Genomic DNA, 21,989 nt, shown 5'->3' on the forward strand with positions numbered 1-21,989 from the left:
TTATTGCTTTTCAGCTAAGTTTGTCAAACAGAGCCATAGTAAAAATTCATCACTAATAAGGAATTAGATACGAATTTGACTTTCCAAACTATACTACATCCCACTACCAAAATGATTTCATCATATGGGTTGGAAAAAAGATTAATCAAACATCCGACATGTCTCACGAATTGAGACCCGTGAGACAGTCTCACATAAATTTTTACCTTTTTAAATCTCATTTGTATAAGACCGTCTCACGAATTAAAATCTATAAAATGAATGGTATATAAGATAGTTACTTGTTACTTATTATAGAAATCTTAACACTTATTATTAAAAAAAAAAATACCAATTTAAAATAAATAAAATTGTACTTATAATTTAAATACAAATTGTTCATTAAAATTAATATATAAATTTTAAAAATATAATTATCAAGTATAAAAATAATACAAACTTTATTTGTAAATTGTAAATAAATGAAGTCAACATAAATGGAGAAAACCAAAGACTAAGGAACGGTAAGAATTATTTACCGACAGTCAAAACAGTCGCGAGAAATTATAGAGCTTTTCATAGCGCTCCGAATTCTCAGCCAATTCTCTCTCTCTCTCTCTCTATATCGTTGTCTGTATGTAAAAATTCTATCTGACCTTTTTCGTCTTTTACCCTTTCCGATAATTTCTCGGCAGCTTCCTATTCGTTACACCGGGGTCCTTCTTATTCTTTTACCCTGTCCCACAAGTGAATTGACTGTAATACCCTCGATTCCTCCTTTATATTCCCCGCTCCCCTATCCTCTGTAGCTCATTCCCATTTCTCTTCACAACTGTGATTACACTATCCTCTCCGGACATGGCAAAACTTCTGATCCTTTCCCTCTTTGTCCTCGCCGCCGTCTCGGCGGCGGCGGCGGACATGTCGATCATAACCTACGACGAGGAGCATCCGGCGAAAGGCCTGAGCCGGACCGACGAGGAGGTCATGGCGTTGTACGAGTCGTGGCTAGTGGAGCACGGCAAATCGTACAACGGCCTCGGCGGAGAGAAGGATAAGAGGTTTGAGATCTTCAAGGATAACCTCAGGTACATCGACGAGCAGAACAGCCGGGAAGACCGGGCCTACAAGCTCGGGCTGAACCGATTCGCTGATCTCACCAACGAGGAGTACCGGTCAACGTACCTCGGCGCCAAGACCGATGCTCGCCGGAGAATCGCTAAGACGAAGAGCGATCGGCGGTATGCTCCCAAGGTCGGCGGCAGCTTGCCGGACTCCATTGACTGGAGAGAGAAAGGTGCCGTCGCCGAAGTCAAAGATCAAGGAAGCTGTGGTATGCCTTCTCTTCTCCTTTCTCTCATTTTTCTAGTATATTTTATCTAATATTATAATTATTTATTTATTCTAGTAATTTAATAAAATATACTTGTGCATACTACCTGGTGCTCGTTGGTTGGACCAAATCCGTAGATGTAGTGGCAAGTTGATCTTCTATTAGCTTTTGGAGTATAAAATTGAACTAAAAATGGATTAATATTATCTTCAACTTGCTAATACTGTAAGGTTAAAATTTTCAAAAGGAACAGATGAGATCTCAGCCGGGTTAGAGAAAAAGTGAATTACGCTTAAGAAGTTATAGGATCAATTTATGAGGATTTCGATGATTCGATAAGAAAAACTGTTATTCTGTATATTTATATTTGCATTTATATTTTGATTTTGTTCCAGGTGCTTATAATAACCTTATTAGGTGATGCGTTACTATTCCCAATAAAAGATATTTTTTTTTTGCCTTATTAAATATTATTATTATCATAACGGATGATGAGTAGGTGTAGGTCCATGGTAAACAAAAAGATGTTAGGGTAAGTCTTGTTCTAGCGGCAGCGTTTCTAGGATCATTGGAGAATTTGACCGAGTAGATGAGATGAAATCCCGGCCTGTAGTGTACAGGCCGTGGTGGGATCATGGGAACTGATGGGGGACTCACGGGTTCTTGAGACTTAGGATTAGTCTAGTTAAGTTGGGATACTTAATGTATAAAAAAATGTTAAGTGTATTAAATATGGAGTACCTTTATCTGTAGAAGAGGGAAGGAATCTTATCATGTAAAAAGTAGTGCCCGCCCACCATTCTTTGTTCTTACTTTGTATGGACCTTGTGCTTTCCTGTTTGTGGCCTTTTTGGCACAACCCAGAATACCAAGATCGAAAACAGAAGTTTATGCAGTAAAATAAGTAAAAAGGAAGTGAAAACTTCTACTTGCAGACTTGTAGTTGATTGGTGGGGTGCAATTTGATTACTTTGGATGTTGTCATTTATGGTTTATGTGCATTAATTGATTTGACATTGAATAGGGAGTTGCTGGGCATTCTCAACCATTGTTGCCGTGGAAGGTATAAACCAGATCGTGACTGGTGAATTGATCTCATTGTCTGAACAGGAGCTTGTGGATTGTGATACATCATATAACGAAGGCTGCAATGGTGGTCTAATGGACTATGCCTTCGAGTTCATCATCAAGAACGGTGGTATTGATACTGAGGCAGATTACCCCTACACTGGTAGGGATGGAAGGTGTGATCAAACAAGGGTCAGTAATCACATCTTGCACTGTTTATCAGGAAAAAAAACTATGGTAAAATAAATGAATTGCTATTAAAAATTCCTAACGTCTTTAATTCTGTAATTTCTCCCTGCAGAAAAATGCTAAGGTCGTTTCTATTAATGGGTATGAGGATGTTACTCCTTATGATGAGAGTGCACTAAAAGAGGCAGTTGCAGGCCAGCCAGTTAGTGTTGCCATTGAAGCTGGTGGCAGAGACTTCCAACTCTATACATCGGTAATATTGCACTTCATACATTACAGAAAACTGCATATGGGACCTTATATATAAGGCTAATTTTTTAAAACAAATGGATAACCATTTCACCCTTTGCTATAGAGTAGCATGATCAAAATTTATGAAGTAATGTGCCAGTTTTTTGTCCAGTGTTCTAATTTGTGAACAGATAATCTTTCTAATGACGACTCTTTCTCATTGATACATTCACTAAAATGAAAAAACCCTACATTAGTTCTCTTTCTACTTTGAATGGTCTGTTTGGAGTAGCTGATTGATGTTAAGTTTGATTCCAGGGTATATTTACTGGATCATGTGGAACAGACCTGGACCACGGTGTGGCTGCTGTTGGATATGGTACAGAAAGCGGCGTAGATTATTGGATTGTTAAGAACTCATGGGGTGCATCCTGGGGAGAGAAAGGCTATGTGAGGATGCAGCGCAACGTGAAAGACTCAAATGGTTTGTGTGGTATCGCGATAGAGCCTTCTTACCCGACCAAGACAGGTGAAAATCCACCCAACCCCGGTCCATCTCCTCCATCTCCAGTCAGTCCCCCCAACATGTGTGATAACTTCAACGAGTGCCCTACTAGCACCACCTGCTGCTGTGTCTTCCCGTATGGTAACTACTGCTTTGCATGGGGATGCTGCCCTCTAGAAAGCGCGGTTTGCTGTGATGACCACTACAGTTGCTGCCCTCACGACTACCCTGTATGCCATGTCAGACAAGGCACCTGCACAGTGGTAAGTACACCAACTTCAACAAAGCACATAACACATTTGTTATTTGTTATCTTTTGTTGCTAATCTGTAGCACATTCGATTGATGCAGAGCAAGGATAGTCCATTTGGAGTGAAGGCTATGAGACGCACCCCTGCCAAGAAGATTAGAAACAACGGCAGCAGTTCTTGAATACTCCTCGAGTTCTCAGCAGTGGAATGACAAAGGCAAAAGTGCCCCAGGCGTAAAGGGTTTAAGTACCTTTCTCCTAGGCGCACTGAACCGCAGAAGTCGTTTCATTCAGAGATAAATGTGCCCTGATTCAAGGGGTTGCATTGATACTGATCTTTTGTATATACTGTGCTATTTATTCCTGGCATTGGATTAAAAACGAAAACCAAAAAGACAGATTTATTGTTTAGCATTGTCTGATTATGCACATAGGCTTGTCATTCTGCAACGCTGCTGCTTTCTTCTTTATGTGTACTGCACTTTCATCTACTAATAATAGCAAGAACTTTTCAATTCTCTAAGCATTTCTACTATATGCTCTTTTGTTGTTGTTGTTGTGTATTGGGTGTATACTTGCCTAGTTGCTTATAATACTGGGTCAAACTAATAAGGGGATCGAATTGTAAATTTTGTAGTTATCAAATTAACAAGTCAATCAACTGGTTGGAGTTTTTCTCAAGATATGTTCTTAATTCTTTAGTATCTACATCTAATGTTAGATGAAATTAAAGTAAACTTTTTGCTTAAGGGATTCAGGTTCTTTGTATATGAGTCAGTGGCTTTTAGTGTGTTTTGACTTTTGAGCTTTGAATTAGGTGGTGATTATTATTAGCAGGATAGAACAAGAAATAGCAGCAGACAAATTATATTCCATCAACCAATAATTTAGGTAATTAGGTATTCAATTGTTGTCTGGTTTGTTTTTTATTCTTTAATTTCGTTAATTATTTGAGGCGGATGATAATTTAAGATTATGCACCTCTACCTAACTGTTATGAATCATGAATAAAAAGAAGTAATAAAAGGGGTGATTGAGTCAGTATAATATGGTTCTCATATATAGAAAATAAGGAGTTCGATTCTAACCAAAGATTTTTTCGGATGAGCTTGTTGTTCAATATTTTTTTAATATAATTTATCTTTTTAATGTATAATTTGTAAATTATTACACAAATAAAATTTAGATAACATATACCATCAAATAATAATTCAAGTCTCCTCTCCATCAAAGAAAACAAGAAAGAGATATTTTTGCAGATATACTCGATGATTCCAATGAACTATACATTCATTCCCTTGGGACAAATTATGTCAGGGAAACGTGTTCACCATGCGCATGGTGAACACAGAGGTAGATCCATAATTTTTATACTGTAAATTCATAATTTTGTTCTTCGTTTGTTGTTAACGGCGTTTCTCTCTTTGCAATCGCGTTATTTCGTCTTCGCAGTACAAAAATTATGAATCTACAATACAAAAATTATGAATCTACAATATAAAAAAAAATTATGAATCAACAATATAAAAATTATGAATTTACCCCGTGTTTACCATGCGCATGGTGAACACGATTCCACAGCAACGTTCCTTCCCTTGGGGTAGTATTGGACCCAGGCCCAACTTTGAAGCTTAGTCTTGCAAGGAATGTAAAATGAGTAAGGTTGGGCCTAGGTCATCACAGCAAGATGAGTAACACTATATCAAGAGTTACCTCTACTACTATCTAAACAATTGTTATACCATTAACCTCGGAACGTTATGCTGTGCATCATGGTGCATACGGATGCAAAAACGACGTCATTTTGGCATCTAACTTAATAAATAAAAAAAATCAGAATTGCATAACTACACATCAATAATTTCACTACACTTCCGGAATTGCATAATTATACATCCAGAATTGCATAACTACACTTCCAGAATTGCATAACTATAATTCCAGAATTGCATAACTACACATCCATAACTTCATAACTACATATCCATAATTGCATAACTACACTTCCAGAATTTCATAACTAAAAAATCCAAAATTAATGAACTAAAAATGAATAACATAATGTTGTTGATGAGAATCGAAACTGATTTTTTTTTTTTTAAAGTAGGGCGCGCGTTTTATGCAAAATGACGTCGTTTTTGCATCCGTATGCACCATGCAGGATGCATACGGATGCACCGCATAATTTGCCATTAACCTCATCTTGCATTGTGCTGGTCAAAAAATTATGTATATGTAGTTAATGTATTTTGTATATGTAATTAATCATTTTTGTACCTATAAATAAATTGAAGACACGTAACATGTTTGTTAAGAATAAATTGTAATTAAATTTTGATGAGCCCTGGTGACCTGGTCTTTGAAGATTATTTTGGACCAGGGGTCCACAATGCAAGGTAAACATTGGTCCATGGTATAATTTGCCCTATCTAAACTAGTTCATGAGAAGTTTGGCAAACTATACTTGCAAGATAAATATGATAAATGTTCATTTTTAATATATTAAAAGTTTATTCTTTTTATGTATTGAAGGTGTATTTTTAAGTAATATACTAAAAATGAACCTTAAGTATGTTAAAAATTGTTAGGATCAAACGTTTACTATTACGCCAAAAGCTATAGCTCATAGCGAAGACGTACCTTTATTTCCTTATACCACCACATTTTTGAGAGGTAGAGTGCTGGACTTGACCCTTCACTGGCATCCGTTCAATAATCCCCGTAGCTACCAATTATTGGACTAGCAAGTATTGGGGGGAATTGTTGGGCAGGGGTTGGTGAAGGGCCAAGTCTAGCACAAAGTGGTTAGGAGGATTGTTGGGTGGAGGCTTGAAAGACCAAGTGCAGCATTTTGCCTTAAAAAATGTAGCTGTATATAAAAAATAAAGTTACGCATTCGCTACTAGTTATAACTTTTAAAATAGTGGTAAGCGTTTGATCCTAATAAAGAAGGTTCACCTTCATTACTTTTACATGCAATTTCTTTGCTGCAAATCCTCTAATTCTGTATCACCTAAAAATAGTTGAAAATCTAGAGCTCTAACAAAAAATGTTGGAAATCGAGAGTTCTAGCCGGAAGCAACATTTAAAAAAAAAATCACTTTTAGAATTGATTTTGAATATTACCAATAATCAATCAAAGTGATTGGTAATATTCACCATTTTTTTTTTCTGATGGTTGAAAATTTTGGTCAGTTAAATCATTGGCATTAATCTTCATTTTTTAAAAATTAATGGTGATTGAAAACATAAAGTTAACAAAAATAGCCATGGTTGGTGAAAATTTTTCTAACCGTTGCGGTGAAATTCTTTATGTCAAAAGGAAAAAATTAGTAAGATTTCTTGAAGTTGTGTTTTCAATTGTGTGTTTCCGACTTCTCGGAATCTTTTCCTTCGTTGCTTTTTTTAGGGCCAAAAATTGTAGATTGCATTAAGATGACACAACATTCTAAAATGGAGGAGGAACATCCCTCCAGACAGACCGTGCTGACACCACACTTACATATTTAGCTAAAATATGAGCTGCCGAATTAACATTTCTCTGCTATCTTTTTCCTTCATTCCTAATCTAGCTTTATGAGAACATTTATTTCCTAAAAAACCATACACGCTAAAAATATCAACATATATGTTATGTCAACTGCCATTCTATCGCCAATTTTTTCAATGGATGTGAATATACACTTATTAAATCTAAATTATCAATTATATGTGACAAGATATTTAATTTTCTATAACCAATAAAATTATGTCCAAGTATTTTAAAGGAATAAGAGCATATATCAATTCAAGATAAGACACTTTTCTATTAATAGTACAAAGTAATAATTGTCTTGAATTGGCCTTGGTCTACATAACTATTGTATCGTGGGGTTTGTGGAAACATAACTTATGAAACTTTTTTTTTCTTTTAATTTTTTTTAATTTTCTTGAATAATTCATGAAAAGATAAATCAAGTCTAAATTGTATATTCTACGCATAAAAAAATTTCAATCAAAATCGAAACTCCCAATGTTCAAAGCAAGTGAGTCGCAACCTTATCGCTAAAAGTAAATCTTAATTCCTAAGTAAGACTTGTTATCTACTGAATTAATACCCACTGATATCTTTTAAAATTTAACTTCTTCATTTAGAAAGTTTATTAGTGGTAGTTAGTTGCAAGGAAATGGTTGACTGGTAGGGATTCCATTGACAATGTGTTCCATTCATTTATCGCAAACTTTAAATGGAAAATTGAGAATGGCAGATATGTATTAAGTAAGAGATACATCTATTTCAACCACAACTATGAGAAAAACTTAGCCCCATGTCATCACATTGTCCTGCCTTTTTTTTTTTTTTTTTTTTTTTAGCCTAATTAAAAGTTTATAATTTAAATATCTAAAAGGTCCTTGTTGGTAGGTCTAAAGAAGACTTTTCGATATTTGGGAATTTATACATTATTTACAAAAGGTGAAATTTTTTGCTGAAGTGCCTTGGTGCCCATAAAGAGTTCACCACATTGGATGTATTTCACACAATAAGACTGTTAGGTCTCGAGTGTCTGGTGCCCACAAGAAGCTCACCACATTGAATGTATTTTCCACACTAAGACCGTTAGGTCTCGAGTGTCTGGTGCCCACAAGAAGCTCACCACATTGGATGTATTTTCCACACTAAGACCTTTAGATCTGGATCTTACATACTGAAGACCAAAGGATTAATATCCCACCATCAGAGTTTGATCATGTGATCTTCCTTCAAGGGAACCACAGAAGTGTCTTCTAAGCAGAAGGTGCTTGGTGATAAACTTTAATCTCTTTTTAAGTCAAAAGTATAGATGGTTTGTGCTCCTAGAATCAATTATTCGATCTTACCAAGTCAAAAAGCATTACCCTCATCTTTCACATGCCGCCACTACTACAACTTGTTGGTACAATTCAAGAATTGCCCATTTTTCTTCAGTTGACTAAACGTGTTTTACAACACGGTCTTTGTCCTTATTTTGCTGGCAAATAGGCTTCAAGTCAACTCTTACACATGGAAGAATTGCTCCATCTTGGCTTCATTTCTTTAAATTCTCTAACCTAATTTCATATTTTGTGCAATAGATACACCATGGGTGCTGTTCCTTATACACCAATCCCTGCAAACCAAACCGGTATGTATGCGCTTTACCATCTTCGTTTTTGGTTTGATTTCAATTATTTTTGAACTATGAAATCGTGCATTAATCCCGATTTGAATTAAACCTTTTATCATCTTTGATTTCGATTATTTTTGTATACAGGTAGTTCTGGGGAGAGTTTGGATTGCAGTGTGAAGCCTCCTGAGGTACCATTATATACAACCCCAAATTCTACCATTTCCACTGTGTTACCCTACAATGGCGTACACCCTTCTCCGGCAGCTTCTTATCAGCCGGCCGCCGCCGCCGCCACCTACCCTGCGCCGGCTGCTGCCACGGCCTTTCCTCCTCTTGGCAGTCCTGCAGTCCCAAGTTCTTATCCTCCCAATCCTAATTCTAATCCTAATCCACCAAGTCAAACGCCATTTCTTTTCTTTTCAAGTTTAGCAGCTCCGGTTCCATATCCTCCTCCGGCGGCGGCGGCGGCTTCGTCTGCTTCGGTTCCTTGCCCCACCTACTCTTCTAACTCCGAGCCATATGTGCCTGCCCCTTATCCCCCGCAAACTCACTCATCTTGTTATCCTCCCTACCCGTATGCCCCACCTGGCGCCGCCTACCCGCCACCACCCGCCGCCGCCCCTGCCGGTGGTTATCCTCCACAACCTCCTCCTCACGCCCCCGGTGTCTATCCCCCAGGTACATCCCTTTTTGTAGTTTATAAGAACATTGACACAAACGTTAAAGAATGGGTATTTTTTTTGTTTGTTGAGTGAAAAATGAAACCTGTAATCACTGTTCAAAAATTTACATTAATCAATTTAGAATGTTCATAGTTTGTTATGATTATCAAGCTGATAATTTGCTCGATCATAGATTAATGTTATTGTTGTTATTCTGGTAACAAGATTAATACACTTTGGTCAAATGACCATATACCAATTTAGGATGTTCATAACTGTTCAGCTTAAATTAAGAAGGTTAGAAGTAGAACTTGTAATCTTGTGATTATGCAGCTGACAGTTTGCTCGGTCATAGATTAATGTTGTTGTTGTGGTAACATGATTAATATGTTATTGATTAACGTCATTTACAGTTTGGTTGAGTGGAAGTCCATGGCCGCCGCCCCAGACGACAAACGAACATTACCAAAACCCTCCTCCATCCTTGGGTGTGTATCCACCGCCGCCAGCTGCCGGTGCTTATCCGCCTCCCCACTACTAAGCCCCGATTTTGAACCCAAATAAATCTGCGTGCCAAAGCATACAAATAAACTGATTGTGATAAACTGAGCATTAGATTTGTGATTATTTCTTTTCTTTTTGTATCAAAAACATCTTTGACCATATTTGGTCCAAGAATTTGGAATCCTTGTACAAAGTGAATGAAGTAAAACTCTCTCCATTCAAGATTCAATAGTAACTATATTCTTGATTGATCAAAATGGATTAAATCAGACATATGGTGTCTGGAAATCAAGAATGGGGGAGGGACAGGAAATCATTTCCCTGAACAATGTGACAGCCCCCTCAGTCTTAGCAAGTTTGTGGGCAACCTTATTACTAACCCTACTAATAAACTGGATCCTACAGCCTTGAATAGAATTAAAAAGACGAGTACAATCAAAGAGAATTGAGCCCATATGAGACCGGGGTAACGAATGACTATATAAAAAGGAACAAATAACTAAACTGTCTAATTCTACTTGAACCTGCTCCAAGTTGCGTCTCTTGATCCATGATAGAGCTTCCCGAATCACCATTGCTCCGCTACTGTTTTGGTCTCCATGCAAGCCGGCATCCACCTTGCATATCCAAGCCTGCTGTAAAAGTTGTTGTGTGCGTGGCAGGTTGATGGCACTCCAAGAACTTCAGCTGGGCGTAGCATTTTGCGTGACTAACATGGGAGAAGGAACATAACCGTCCCAGACAGCATGATTTTCTGGCTTGCCATAATTCATGAAGAAACCCACACAATTTGGCTGCTATCATGGAAAAGCTATCTGCAATACAACAAAGCCAATCTTCCACCCACTGCATGAAGGATTTACCACTGGGGTCCAGGATGGGCAGCTGTGAAATATTCCATACTTGTTTTGCAAAGTCACATAAGCATAGGATATGCATGACGTCCTCCTCATAAATACCACAAACAGATTGGACATTCCACAGGAACATCAACTCTCCTTTGTTTCAAGTTCATAGTTGTAGGTAACGTGCCTGATAGAGCCCTCCACAACATTTTCCATTTAAGGGGGGCCTGGAGGTTCCACAGTTTGTTACAAACATTGGAACCAACCGTTGGAATCTCTCTGAGCCTCCTATAACCATCCTTCACTGTGTAGTTGCCTCTAATGTCTCCACACCAATACCAAATATCCTGCAAATCTAGACTCACTAGGGTTTTAAGAATTAAGTTAGTGTCCCGTTCCACAAAGTGTTGCTGGATTAGGGACACATTCCAATCCTGGATATGTGTATATGATTCAGTGCTTTTTTGGATGTGGTTTTACACAGTCCACTGGAACTAGAAATGTTAGAATTAAGAATTTTCATGGTAAAAACATTTCACAATTAACAAATAACAGATGCTACAAATGAGAACCAAAAAAACAATTTCACAGTTGGAAGTTCATGAAAGAACAAGATTCAGCATAACTATGTTAAATGTTCATGAACAAAGGCTCTGTAAATCTGTAATGATGGTGAAAATACATACATACATAAATCTAAACTGAATAACATGCCAAGTTGCCAACCAACCCGAAAAATCGACTCTTCCTTCTCCTCCTGTTGTGTTACCAACCAAAGAGAATTTCCACACAATGAACATTGGATCCTTTTATCAAAGGACTTTTCATAGACCCTCGCCCTGTAATGGGAAGCAATTAAAAGACAAATAGAGGCTGGTGTAGCCTACCAAATGATCAACCTCATTTTGAAACCATTCAACCCAGACTTCACTCTTTCATCAAGCACTCATTTTGAAACCATTAAACCCAGACTTCACTCTTTCATCGTGCACTTCTATAATTGTCTTGGTAGCCGGTCACCTGAATTGAGTACGAAATATAAGTTCACTAGGGGAGTAAGAACTTGGAAATAATAAGCAAAAATTATGTAGCTTACTACTTACAATCGCTAGAAGCATGCATGTCCTGGTGTGTTTGACTAGGTATGCCATAATGTGGGTGGCACCATGAACATTTTATCCTTTGTGGATGCAAAATAATGATTGAAAAGCCGCACCGAAAACCACTCTTGATTCTCTCGAATCAAAATAGATACTCTGAGATGACTCCACTACTCTGAGATGACTCCACCAAGCGAATTCGTAATAAGTAGTTTCTCGAATGAAATAGAAAACTAGTAAGAACTTCTGCCCACTTAAAAGATAAGCATTGGTTTACTTAAAAGATAAGCATTGGTTTAGTGGATATGTTATCGAATCAGATGGGTGGAAATTCTAAGGTTCTTAATCGTGGAGATGTAATGTATGGAAGGGAAAGGGCAAAAAAGAAGCATACAAAGGTGAAATGCAGAGACAAAAATAAAAATTAACTAAAAGGCAGAATGGTGGGAACAGGTCAAGAATGCTCTTCTTTCTTGCTTCATATCAATCAGTTCCTTCTCGGCTTCTCTAGTTATTCCTGGAACTCCCACCAAAGCTTGACCACCTTCTGAATGTACACGCAACTAAATTTCTCCCCGTTAGAAGTCCCAGCCTCGCCCTCAACGAATTTGACCTCCTTGTATTGTTCGAAGCAATATTAGCAGCACCACCACCACCACCAACTTGGCCACCCACCTGCTGGTTCTCTTGACCAGCTTCAGACACACCGTCATCACTAGCAGCCCCATCGGGATTCTCCACCTCAACCGTATCCAAATTCACAGCAAGCGAACCCCTACTAGCCCTCAACCGATCCGCAGCCTCAGAAGTCACCAGCCTGCATTTCTTAACCTTCACTTTGATCAAACTCGGGCACCCGCTAGCAAGTGCTTCCATTCCCAAGTTTGATATGGGGCAACTCTTTATACAAAGCTTCTTCAATGCAACACATTTCTCAGCAATGCAGGAGAGCTCGGGATCCCCCACAGTCTCACTCCCACAGAGAGCTAATCTTTCTAAATTTGGACAATTCGTAGCGAGTTTCTCTAAACTAACGAGCGTCGGATTAACCCCAATCAAAACCAGTTCTTGTAAATTTGGGCAGTGATTTGCCACAGCAAGCAACCCTTCATCGCTTATCCTATTCGTTTTCCACCCATCAATGTGGAGTTTCCGGAGGAGTTTACAGTGTTCAGCAACATTTTTCAACCCAACATTTGTGCATTCGGGAGTTTTTACCAGATGCAAAATCTCAAGATTTGAACAATTCGAAATTGCAGCAAGACCAGCGTCACTAACCTGAAGCCTCTCGACATGAACCTCAACTAGGCCGCTGATTTGATCGGAAATGGCTTCCAGAATCTTATCCCAATCACCAGAACACCTTAAGAGCTTTAGAGTCTTCAAATTCTTCGATCCAGTAATTAACGGTCCGAAACACTGTCCATTGTAAAGCTCCTTTAAGCAAATAACTCTGAGCGATCCGGCAGCCACGCCGGGGCCAATTGGATCGGCCATAGCACCGTTTGCAATACCGCGCAGCCGTTTGACTGATAATTCCTCGAGGGACGAGCAGTTATCGAATACGGCGTTCATGCCTTTAGCTCCAAAACTGCAGGATCCACAGGAAAGCTTCTTCAAAACGTTGCAGTTCTTCGCAAAAGCTTCTATCCCGGCGTCGGTAAGGTCCCGGCATGCCCGTAGCTTTAACCTAGTGAGATTCCGGCATCGAAGCGAAATAAGAACCAACGCTTCGTCACCGATACTCACAGATCTGCGGTCGCATTTCAACGCGAGCTTCGTGACCGAATCGAATCGCGAAAAAATTGAAGGAATCTCCGTGGCGAGCTCTGTCTGGGCACGCAGCGAGAGACGGTGCCGGCTCTGACCTTCGATCTGGAACCACCGACGGCACACGAGGGAACACCGCTTACGGTCGCCGGAGTTAAGAGACTGGAAAATGATAGCCAAACACTCATCGGGAATGTTAAATGAATAATCGGATAAGTCCTCGCCTATAACGTCGTCGGATTTTTCAGTGCCCTGCATCGGCATAACCATAGCAGTAAAGCCGGATTTTTTCCGGTGGTTGTGATTTTGAGCTCCGGCGGCTGTGGAAGCAAATTGGCCCATCCACAGCAGACCATAAGAAAAACGATGGACAGCCGATTTTTTGTTGTTTTGCTCAACTACCTAATTTCCTTTTGAAGACAAAATTAAAAAAAAAAATTTGAAAATATGAAGGGTTCAATCATTTAAGGTAAAATGGTCAAATATGTTTTCAAATTTTATCTAAAAATTAATTAGATGTTTAAACTTTTTAAAGTTGTAATTAAATTTATTAACATTTTATTTTAGTGCAATGAAATTCAAAAATAGATTAGCGACATGTGATAGTTGGTCATTAGAGTTCTAACATCATTTCATACCAAAAATCGATCGCCGGAGACTAACCGCCAGTTGCCTAGAAAAACGAGCGCTTTTTTTCGGCGATCATTTGTGATCACCTCTCAGAAGAAAGTAACCAGTTCTAGTCGGCCAGAGAAGGTAACTAAGTTTTGGTCACCTCTCTGAAGAAAGACGACCATAACGGAGAAAGCGACTAGTTTTGGTTGCCTCTCCTCAAAAAGATGACCAGTTTTGATTGCTTCTCTTTGAAAAGACGACTAGTTATAGTCACCTCTCTCTATGAAGGCGTTTCCTTCTCTAGAAAGCGAAATAGAAATGGTCGCTAGAGAAGGTGACCATCGATCGGTAATCGATTTTTTGTTAAAAATAATGTTAGAACCTTAGTGATTTGCATCACAGGCCACTAACCGATTTTGGATTTTATTGAACCAAAATAAAATGTTAATGATTTTAGTTGTAACTTTAAAAAGTTTAGACACCTAATTAACTTTTTAAAGTAAAGTTTGATAGCATATTTGATATTTTCTAAAAAAAAATCCAAAAAAGTTTTTGTGCGGGGCCTACTTCTACCTTCTCTTCGTTACTTCAGTTCATTCGCTCCAGAATCCCCATCAATGGCTGCTCCGTTGCCCCTCGGAGGTCTACCGCTCCACCGCCTTCACTACCATCGGCAACCGCAGCACCACCTTCTCACCTCCGGTCTACTCAATCGTCGACTACGGTGCAACGACACCTCCGAGTCAATTAAGTCAGACGCGGACGCAGCTTCTGTGAGCCAGAGCCAGACCGCCGCCGTATTCAGCGCCAAAGGTCCGCCGCCGTATCTGAGACGGTTCAGCGCGGATTACCGGAAATGGAAGGCGAAAGAATTGGAGATACTCAGAGACATCGAACCGGTCATTTTGCTCACCAAAGAAATTCTTCACTCAGATAGGTTTCTCCAAATCTCCCTCCCTTTTTCAATTCAACATTTATTGAAAAACTACTGCCAACATAGCTAAGGCCTAAGGATTCGTTGAACTCCTATAAGATTATAATGCTCTTGATATGGTACTAAATTTTAGTGAAGGACATGAAGAAAAACATGTTTATATCCAATGCATTGTACACCAGTTCTATTTTACATCTTATATTGTGAATCATAGCAGTCTAGCAGCAAGTTGTCATTTAATTGGAAAGCATACTGCTCAGTTTTGATGCATGAATCTGATTGAATCCTAAGAGTTAATAAATGATTTTAGATTTACTTCAGACTGGGATTGCATTGCCATGCTTGAAACATTAAAGCCTCTTTATCATGGATATGGATTCATTTACCTCAAGAGTTAATGGCTCCAAGCACGTTGTTTCTGACATACCTTGAATGTGCACATAATGAACTCATAATGAAAAGACGGAACCTGTCAGGTTATTTGCAGGTCTAATCTTTGTGATATATACAGATTACATTTCTGTCATAGTTAATCGGATGATATAGGCCATAATCGTCTTATAAATGCATATACATTAAGGCAGGACGATTATATTCTACTGAATTCAACCCTGGAGTGCTTAGTGTTCCCTTATGGCATTGGATGACTGTGAGGCGGGTAGTCAAATTGGAGAAGAAGAAGAAAATTAACAGTGTAATTGGATAAAGGGATTTCATTTTACTAATCAAGGAATTTTCTTGCCTTGTAGTTTGGATAATTAAAAGTTTACCTTCCCTTGCATAAACAAAGACTTCAGATACTTAAAATATTTTACACTCCATAGTTATCAATAATTGTTTCCGTTGACTTCACCAATGCTTAGTTTATAGTAACATTACAAGTGAAAGAAAATTCAGGATGCTTTTGCTAATATACTGCTAATTTGTTGAAATAATAATTAAATAGCATATACTCTTCAATAATAGACTTAAAAATACAAGGTCAATTTTGTCAACAGTCCAAGCCTATACATTTCCAAGAACATCCTTTTGCTGTATTACAATGTGGAACTCAAAGGTGCCTAATATACTATGAACACAAAATGGCAACTATCATGCATCAGCAGTGGGTTCAAAAAATGATTTTTAATGAGTTGATTTAACTAACAGTAACAATCAGTGCCCTGGTTGATTTAATGGTAATACATTGAATGCATGGTTTCCTTCTTGGAAACAGTTCTAGGTTTGGAGTGAATTGAATTCTATCATCCGTGACCTTGACTTGTATTGTGTGTGTCTGATTGACCCAACAAGCCTTAAAATTTTGTGTGCTCAGGAGTAAATAGCAAGCCCCTTTAACCTATGGAATGTGGATTCCTCATGGATGAAAATCTGTGTTCAGACTCAGAAAGACCCTCAGTTTATTTTTGCAGAAAATAGTTTTGCCCCTTATTTTTATGCGCACACTGTATATTAGTTATGTAAAGTTAATAAACTCTTGTCAAAGTTAAATTAAAGTGATAAAGATCAGTGTTACGTCTTTTGTTAAGTCATGTAGCTCAGGAAAAGTGTGATGTAATGAAACTTTTCCCTAAGTTAAGGAACTTAAATTTGAAATTTGTTTGTCTTCTTTGAAGTAAAATTTGTTAAATTGGTTTTATTCAGTGGTCACCCACACACCAGACACACAAATACTGCACTCATTTGTCCAGCATTATTTTTGTCTGTTAATTCCAGTAAACCATGGATGTCGTAGTGGAATTTCCTGCATTATACTTCTCTCACAGTTCTGATAAAAAGAACTAGTGTCTCAATTGATTTAGAAGTCAAGGGGCCAATTGAAAACTGTTTCTCTTTCCTGCTTGCAGGAAGTGAAAACTTGTTTGGCTTGATGCTTCTATTTCAAGCTACCAATTGAGGACAAAATCCTTCTTCATTTTTCTTATTGTCTATAATGGAGAAAACAAAAAAAATGCTTTAAATTACAATGATGCTTCAATTTTCCTCTTCAATGTCAACCTTAGACTGTAGTTTGCTTCTTTCTTTGTCTCTGTCCTTTTTATTTGTTAGTCATATGAAATGATAATTTCTTAATAGCACACCTACAAGTTCGTAGTAGAATTTCTGAATTTCATCATAGGCATTCTCCTCTCATTTGGACTATTCTTTGCATCTTAAATTTATGGAAGGTTGACATCTTATTGATATGTGCAATTTGTCAACAATTGTTTACTTAAATCATGTTTTGTTTCAAGAGAGATTATTATTATCAATAAATCATGATCACCTATTTGTATTATGTGATAGGTACATGGATGGAGAACTTTTGACAGCTGAAGATGTGAAAATTGTGGTAGAGAAGCTTCTTGCTTATCATCCTCGTTTTGAAGATAAAATTGGGTGTGGCCTTGATTCAATTATGGTCAGTTTCATGCGTTGTGATAGTATTTCTTGTTCCTTGTCAAACTACTACTATTCACTTGCAAGTTTGGTGCTTCTAATATAAGCATCACAACTAAATTGGAATGATATTTATCAAGTAAACTTAAGTCACTGTTTTGACATCTTTCTGACTTGCAGTTTCCTTTTTGCTTTCTTATTTTTGACAATTTCAAAATTCTTTTATCTCATTGAAATGACAAACAAACTCCTGATTTCCTCCTCTTTATACTTGTTAAAATGATTAGGCTTGAGATTCCTTATTACAGTTTGTATGTCATCAAGGCATTTGATAACTTTAAATTGTATGTGGCTTCATTTATCAGAAATATTATCACTTTGTACAAAAATCCCAATGATTACATCATAAAAGTTTGCTCAAGCCCTTTTTTTTAAATAACCATTCTAACTAACCTAATTACTATGAGGTTTCTCCTTGCATTTTAGACCTGCAGTTCTATAGATGAGATTGGCCTTATTTGTATTTTTTAAAAATTCTGTTCTAGAACCCTGAATAAAATGTTGTATTTGTTTACCTCATTATTGAGAATAAACAACATATTATCTAGTACCTGTTGCTATTTTCATGACTGTTTTTTACAAACCAGATCTCATTAGTGGCTGAGTTCATCATTGATGCTATTTTTGTCCAACATATTTTTTTCCTTCAAATATTAATAGGACTAGTAGATATTCCGTGTTCAGACCCCTTGTAATTTGGAGTGATTTTTTTCACTTATTGTTCATTAGATAATCATATCAGATACTGATGAATATAAAAACAAAGAAAAAAAGAAGGAAAGATGAATTGATTCATGTAAAAAAGAATCCACCTTATGACTCCCTAGCGGGATTTGTTGATATTCTTAGGGACAAAGAGGTTGTGCTGTTCACATAATTGATTTGTATTCACTTTACTTAAAGATAAAAGATTGGAGCTGGGCTGGTTGTGATCATTTAGTTGACAGCGAATGAGCATACCTAAAATCTATAGCAAGTAGGCTTGTTCCTTGGTTAACTTTCCCGGGCTTGGGACTTAAATGCCTCTGAGCTGTAAGCTGCAACTAACTGAACTGAGCTGGAGCTAGAGGGTTTTGCTGAGTTGTCCATTGAGAGGGAGTTGGCCAACTCAGCTGTTGAATTGATATAATTAATATATCTTGAATTGTCACGTGATACTTTATCGTTGATATGAAACAATCTTGCAGTTTGATAATCTTTTATAGTGGTTGTGAATACTCTGTTTGTACCTTTAGTGGACTGAAAGAGATTTCTATAACTGTTTCCAGGTTGATCGGCATCCCCAATTCAAACACTCCAGGTGTCTCTTTGTCGTGAGAAAGGATGGCATATGGATAGATTTTTCGTACCAAAAGTGTCTACGACAATATATCCGAGATAAGTATCCTTTGCATGCAGAAAGATTCATAAAAGAACATTTCAAACTCGGTAGCTAAGGTTCCTCCTCATAAACTCCACCTGATTTACATCATCAAGTTTTACATTTCTGGCATATATTGCCTCTCCCCCCCATTGAATGAAAAAGCTCTATAGAGTCCAAGCTCCTTTTCATGGCTGTGTGTACAGAGGAAACTGGTCCCTGGATTCAATGACCAACATATACCCCCCGTGACACGCATTTCGTCAATGAGGTAGATATCTGTTGACCACCTAATTCACAGTGCTTGTTTAGTTTGATGATGGGACAAAAGCAGCGAATGATTGAAGTAAATGTTAATTAGTTGGAATGCGGAATTTTGACTGCATTTTCTTGTCTTTCTTTTGGCACACTTTACCTTGTCATGCATGCATTATGTTAGTCCTTCAGAATAGTGCAACATTCTGCAAAATGGGTTTCTGCATAATAGTGAGTCACACACAGAGTCATGACAGTGGGCTGATGGGGTCTTGGTTTAGGTGAGAGTCCTTGAAGAAGGTCACATCACTGTGAGACAATAGATTTGTTTTGCTTCAATTTCCTCAGAGACAGGGCGTCAAACCCACCCCCCCCCCCCCCCTCGCGTTGGTTGAAAACTAAGCTGTATACTACTATACTATAGCATTTGAGTTGGTGTGCATATCACTATGAGTTATTGCATATGTTACATCTGTCACATATTCACACTCATAGTATCTACTTTCTTGAATGAAATGTACTCCGTATCAGATTATGCAGTAGATCGAGTTGCATAAGTTTATGATTTTACTAACAGATTACAGGTATGGTCACTAATCTCATCAATTGTACCAAAAATGTACTAGGAGATTCCACTTACTTTGATTTATGAGAAAGCCAGCAATCTCTATCTGAAGGTGAAGTTTGGATGAAACCCGCATTGTGATCCTAACTGGCAAATAACCACAAAGAGATAAACTAGTTTAAGATGTTCATAGTTGACCGGTTTAAACCAAGAAAACTAATAGGTGACTCTCATTGAGAGTTGAACTTTACTTACTGAGACTTACTTAGGTATCACGGTATTGAGATAAAATAAATTTGTTGATCAAAAGAAAAATAAATAAATAAATAAATAAAAGAGGAAATACTCTTCAAAATCATTGGTGAGGTAAAAGAGATAGATATGAATATCATTATATTTAGGAAAAAATTTGTGCGGGACTGTCCCACGAACAATGATCGTGAGAATGGTTGGGTTAAGATGAAAATGCAATGCTTATATTGTAAAATGTAATACTAATTAGGAATAAAGTGTTTGTAATTTATAAGAGAAAATGTAATACTTTTACATTTTGATATAAAAGTATTACTTTGTACATTTTTCATCAAAAAAATTATATTTTTCCTTATAAGTAACAAATATTTTATATTTTTTAATAATATTATATATTTCAGTATAAATATTATATTTTCATATTGGCCCGACCCGTCTTACGAATATTTATCCATGAGACGGTTTCATGGGAGAGAGTCACTCTTTTATTTATTCTTATTGAATGGGAGAACTTAGGGGGCTAGGAGTGTGATATTTGTTATTATTAATTAATAATTAAAATATACAAGTGTGTAATTTTGCGTTACAAAGTAAAATATAATGGCATAAAATATTTAAGAAAACATGTGTATGGAGGGAGAATGAAAAGCTGCCGGTCAAGGGCAATCAAGAGTCAACTGTAGATAACATGAACGGAGTAGTAATTATGACGAATGTATAATTTGTAATTATAGAGGGTGCACGTTTGCTGAGATATAAATAGGTAAAGATTAACGTATAACCTTAATTAACATCATAATTATGAGAGGTTTAATCATCTGCTGCCCATAATCACATGACAAACACGATCATTGGACTCTAGACTATATGATTATCATGTGGGCCCTCGCCCACCGGAACCGGACCATTCATTTGATCCAGCTAAAAGGACATCCTCGCCCCCTACCTTTTCCTTTTCATAGGATAGGACATTGAAAATGAACACACTAATGTGTAATGGTTTGTGATTTATTACATATTATTAATAGTGTTTATTCAGTGCACACTTTTATAGTGGCTGCGAGTTTCTCTCATCGCATAAAAAACATTAAATCAAGTAAAAGGCGGACGCTGAGTTATTTAAATACTTCATATAAAGTTGAGAATTCGAGCTCATTTGTATCTAATAGTGTTCTTGGGACCAATAAATTACTCAATACTACCCTCTCAAACACATCTTTTGCCAATGTAGTCAAAAGACTATTTAAAAATAGTGCAATGAGATTGAATTGAACTTTTTAGAAATATATTATTTTTTGTATGAATAATTATTCTAGGATTTTAAAACATATTATATCCCTAGTGCTTTATAGTACCCTAACAAAATTGGACAACTTAAAACAAAGAAACAAAAGTGAGGCAAAGAAAAGAAAAGAAAGAAAAGGAGAAAAAGTATTTAATTTTATTTTTTTTTTGGGTTTATCTCAATTAAATTTATTGATTTTTTTTGAAAAGTATAATGATATTTACTTCTTTTTATTTAAAATAATAATTAGAGTGCAATTAATTAATTGATCAGGAATGCATCTGATTAAATGATACTCCGTAATAAAATGAGGACTAATAATTAAAAAAAGGGAAAATGACACTTTTTCCCCTAAGTTATATACTTATAGCACTTTTTCTCCCTCAATTATTTATGTAAGCACATTAGCCCCCTCAATTATTTTAAAAGTGGTGATTTTCCACCCTGATATATTAAATTGACATTTCTACCCTTAAAGTAAATATTTTATTTATTTTACTTTTCCAACAAATTATTGTGTATATGTAGCAATGACCACGGTTCGGTTCGAACTGAACCGGACACTATAGCAATCGAATTAAAAGTTTCCGGTTATAATTCAGATCTAGAATTCAATATTTAGATTTCAATTTATTAAATTTATGAACCAAAAAGAACTGGATCATGAACCGTGAACCGGCGGTTTCGGATCCGGTTCGTGATTTTGAACCGTCTTTATTTTA

General features: G+C 37.0%; 4 protein-coding genes across 5 annotated transcripts; 3 read left to right on the plus strand and 1 right to left on the minus strand.

Moving 5' to 3' along the window:
* Window positions 1-779: 779 nt before the first annotated feature.
* Window positions 780-4,078, plus strand: LOC109153146 (low-temperature-induced cysteine proteinase-like). Its single transcript, XM_019300942.1, has 5 exons — window positions 780-1,312; window positions 2,337-2,572; window positions 2,682-2,822; window positions 3,119-3,568; window positions 3,657-4,078. Exons 1-5 carry the CDS (start codon window positions 838-840, stop codon window positions 3,735-3,737), a joined length of 1,383 nt encoding a protein of 460 aa, XP_019156487.1. The 5' UTR covers window positions 780-837; the 3' UTR covers window positions 3,738-4,078.
* A 4,442-nt stretch (window positions 4,079-8,520) lies between these two features.
* LOC109153090 (formin-like protein 20) lies at window positions 8,521-10,116 on the plus strand. The gene is made up of 3 exons (XM_019300856.1): window positions 8,521-8,696; window positions 8,826-9,359; window positions 9,757-10,116. Exons 1-3 carry the CDS (start codon window positions 8,654-8,656, stop codon window positions 9,882-9,884), a joined length of 705 nt encoding a protein of 234 aa, XP_019156401.1. The 5' UTR covers window positions 8,521-8,653; the 3' UTR covers window positions 9,885-10,116.
* Window positions 10,117-11,248: 1,132 nt separating this feature from the next.
* On the minus strand, window positions 11,249-13,945 carry LOC109153088 (F-box protein At1g47056-like). Of its 2 annotated transcripts, XM_019300854.1 has the most exons (3): window positions 13,802-13,945; window positions 11,796-13,738; window positions 11,249-11,712 (listed from the first exon to the last, which is right to left on the minus strand). In XM_019300854.1, the coding sequence occupies exons 1-2, from the start codon at window positions 13,902-13,904 to the stop codon at window positions 12,300-12,302; spliced, it is 1,542 nt and encodes a 513-aa protein (XP_019156399.1). In that variant the 5' UTR covers window positions 13,905-13,945; the 3' UTR covers window positions 11,249-11,712; window positions 11,796-12,299. The 2 variants fall into 2 exon arrangements, with proteins under 2 accessions (XP_019156399.1, XP_019156398.1); XM_019300853.1 differs by having other exon boundaries at window positions 11,796-13,945.
* Window positions 13,946-14,762: 817 nt separating this feature from the next.
* Window positions 14,763-19,719, plus strand: LOC109153091 (protein DCL, chloroplastic-like). Its single transcript, XM_019300857.1, has 3 exons — window positions 14,763-15,114; window positions 17,398-17,512; window positions 18,819-19,719. The coding sequence occupies exons 1-3, from the start codon at window positions 14,795-14,797 to the stop codon at window positions 18,984-18,986; spliced, it is 603 nt and encodes a 200-aa protein (XP_019156402.1). The 5' UTR covers window positions 14,763-14,794; the 3' UTR covers window positions 18,987-19,719.
* Window positions 19,720-21,989: the final 2,270 nt, after the last annotated feature.

This window comes from Ipomoea nil, unplaced genomic scaffold (genome assembly GCF_001879475.1).
Source record: "Ipomoea nil cultivar Tokyo-kokei standard unplaced genomic scaffold, Asagao_1.1 scaffold2480, whole genome shotgun sequence".
NCBI classification, from domain to species: Eukaryota; Viridiplantae; Streptophyta; class Magnoliopsida; order Solanales; family Convolvulaceae; genus Ipomoea; species Ipomoea nil.

Coding starts and splice junctions, on each gene's coding strand:
- LOC109153088 (XM_019300853.1), bottom strand. CDS start 13,904: ATGGGCCAATTTGCTTCCACAGCCGCCGGAGCTCAAAATCACAACCAC.
- LOC109153146 (XM_019300942.1), top strand. CDS start 838: ATGGCAAAACTTCTGATCCTTTCCCTCTTTGTCCTCGCCGCCGTCTCG. Junction 1,313..2,336: donor CAAAGATCAAGGAAGCTGTG/GTATGCCTTCTC, acceptor GACATTGAATAG/GGAGTTGCTGGGCATTCTCA. Junction 3,569..3,656: donor GACAAGGCACCTGCACAGTG/GTAAGTACACCA, acceptor CGATTGATGCAG/AGCAAGGATAGTCCATTTGG.
- LOC109153091 (XM_019300857.1), top strand. CDS start 14,795: ATGGCTGCTCCGTTGCCCCTCGGAGGTCTACCGCTCCACCGCCTTCAC. Junction 15,115..17,397: donor GAAATTCTTCACTCAGATAG/GTTTCTCCAAAT, acceptor ATTATGTGATAG/GTACATGGATGGAGAACTTT. Junction 17,513..18,818: donor GTGGCCTTGATTCAATTATG/GTCAGTTTCATG, acceptor AACTGTTTCCAG/GTTGATCGGCATCCCCAATT.
- LOC109153090 (XM_019300856.1), top strand. CDS start 8,654: ATGGGTGCTGTTCCTTATACACCAATCCCTGCAAACCAAACCG. Junction 8,697..8,825: donor AATCCCTGCAAACCAAACCG/GTATGTATGCGC, acceptor TTTTGTATACAG/GTAGTTCTGGGGAGAGTTTG. Junction 9,360..9,756: donor CCCCGGTGTCTATCCCCCAG/GTACATCCCTTT, acceptor CGTCATTTACAG/TTTGGTTGAGTGGAAGTCCA.